Genomic DNA, 1,608 nt, shown 5'->3' on the forward strand with positions numbered 1-1,608 from the left:
TGTTCCGTTCAGCGCAATCTCGGCGGCGGCGAAATAAAATTATGGGTCTTCGTGATGAAAATTATAATTAGGTTTCTGATTACCCCCAGCTTTCTGATCTCCTCCAGCAGCATTTCTCTAGTCTTTATAATTGTGATGGTTCTACTCCTGCCCCGAAGCCCTGTCAATGGGAGGATTTGGAGATTCCTTCTCTTTCCCATTCTGATTGCCAGTTCCTACTCCGTCCTTTTACATATTCAGAAATTAAGGATGCAATGTTCCACATTGGCTCGGATAAATCGCCGGGTTCGGATGGTTTCACGGCAGGCTTCTTTAAATCTCATTGGGCAATGGTGGGGTCTAAGGTTGTAGAGGCGATTCAATACTTCTTTGCCCATGGTTATTTGCTAAAGGAGTGGAATCGTACCTTTGTAGTCTTACTGCCAAAAGTTGATCACCTAGAAACTCCTTCCCAGTTTCGCCCGATCGGTTTATGCAATTTTCTGGATAAGTGCATTGCGAAATGCCTTACCAATCGGCTTCGTTGTGTTCTTCCATCCTTGATTTCTGATGCGCAGAATGCCTTTGTGCCGGGGCGACTTATGTCGGATAATGGGTTACTAGCCCATGAATTGCTTTCGTATATGTCTACTTCTTCTACTAAATTGTGCTCGGCAGCTCTGAAGCTTGATATGAATAAAGCTTACGATCGAGTCAATTGGGATTTTCTTTGGGAAACCCTCCGACATTTTGGTTTTCCCCTTTATTGGATTCATATTTTGCAACAATGTGTTACTATAGTATCTTACCAGATCTTGGTGAATGGTTCTCCCTCCCAGCCTTTCATTCCAAAGTGCGGTTTACGTCAAGGTGATCCTTTATCTCCGTATCTTTTGTTCTATGTATGGAGGTTTTTTCACTAATGCTTCGTCAGGATGAAAAGAAGGGTCTTTTTCAAGGTCTTCGTGTTTCACGTCGAGCCCCTTCGGTTTCTCATCTCTTCTTTGCGGATGATGCTTTACTGTTTTTCCGGGTTTACCCTGTGGCGTGTGATAATATCCTTTCTGTCACCAATGAGTTATGTTCGGTCTCAGGTCAGATCATTAATTTACAGAAGTCTTTTGTAAGATTCAGTTCCAATACTCCGGATGATTACCGGGATTACTTATCTTCTAGTCTACGTATGTCCTCTCGTTCCAGTATTGGGGAATATTTGGGTCTCCCGGTTGACCTGGGTCGTGGTAAATGCAAAGAGTTCCAGTTTATGGTGGATAAAGTCGCTCAGCGTCTTTCATCCTTTGCCTCGCTGCACTTATCTCCAGCTGCTAAATTGGTTATTATTAATTCGATTTTGGTGGCTATGTTTAATCATATCCTTTCGGTATTCAAATTCCCTCTACTATTTGTGATAGGATTGACTCGTTGATGGCCCGGTTCTGGTGGTCTTCTGGTAAAACTTCTAGGGGTTTAGCTTTGGCTCCTTCCAGTGCTTTGCATCTTCCTAAAGGACTGGGAGGTTTAGGTATTATTCGCCATATCAGGACCTTTAATGTGACCTTACTTGCTAAACAGGCTTGGAGGTTGAAGTTTAATCCGCAGCTTTTGGCTTCTCGTGTTTTGAAGGCTAAA

At 43.1% G+C, this 1,608-nt stretch overlaps 1 protein-coding gene across 1 annotated transcript; it reads left to right on the forward strand.

Moving 5' to 3' along the window:
* Nucleotides 1-901: 901 nt before the first annotated feature.
* LOC145613784 (uncharacterized) lies at nt 902-1,405 on the forward strand. The gene has a single exon (XM_081668837.1). It carries the CDS (start codon nt 902-904, stop codon nt 1,403-1,405), a length of 504 nt encoding a protein of 167 aa, XP_081524963.1.
* The last annotated feature ends 203 nt before the right edge of the window (nt 1,406-1,608 follow it).

Source organism: Chenopodium album, chromosome 25, assembly GCF_948465745.1.
Source record: "Chenopodium album chromosome 25, dcCheAlbu1.1, whole genome shotgun sequence".
Lineage (NCBI taxonomy): Eukaryota > Viridiplantae > Streptophyta > Magnoliopsida > Caryophyllales > Amaranthaceae > Chenopodium > Chenopodium album.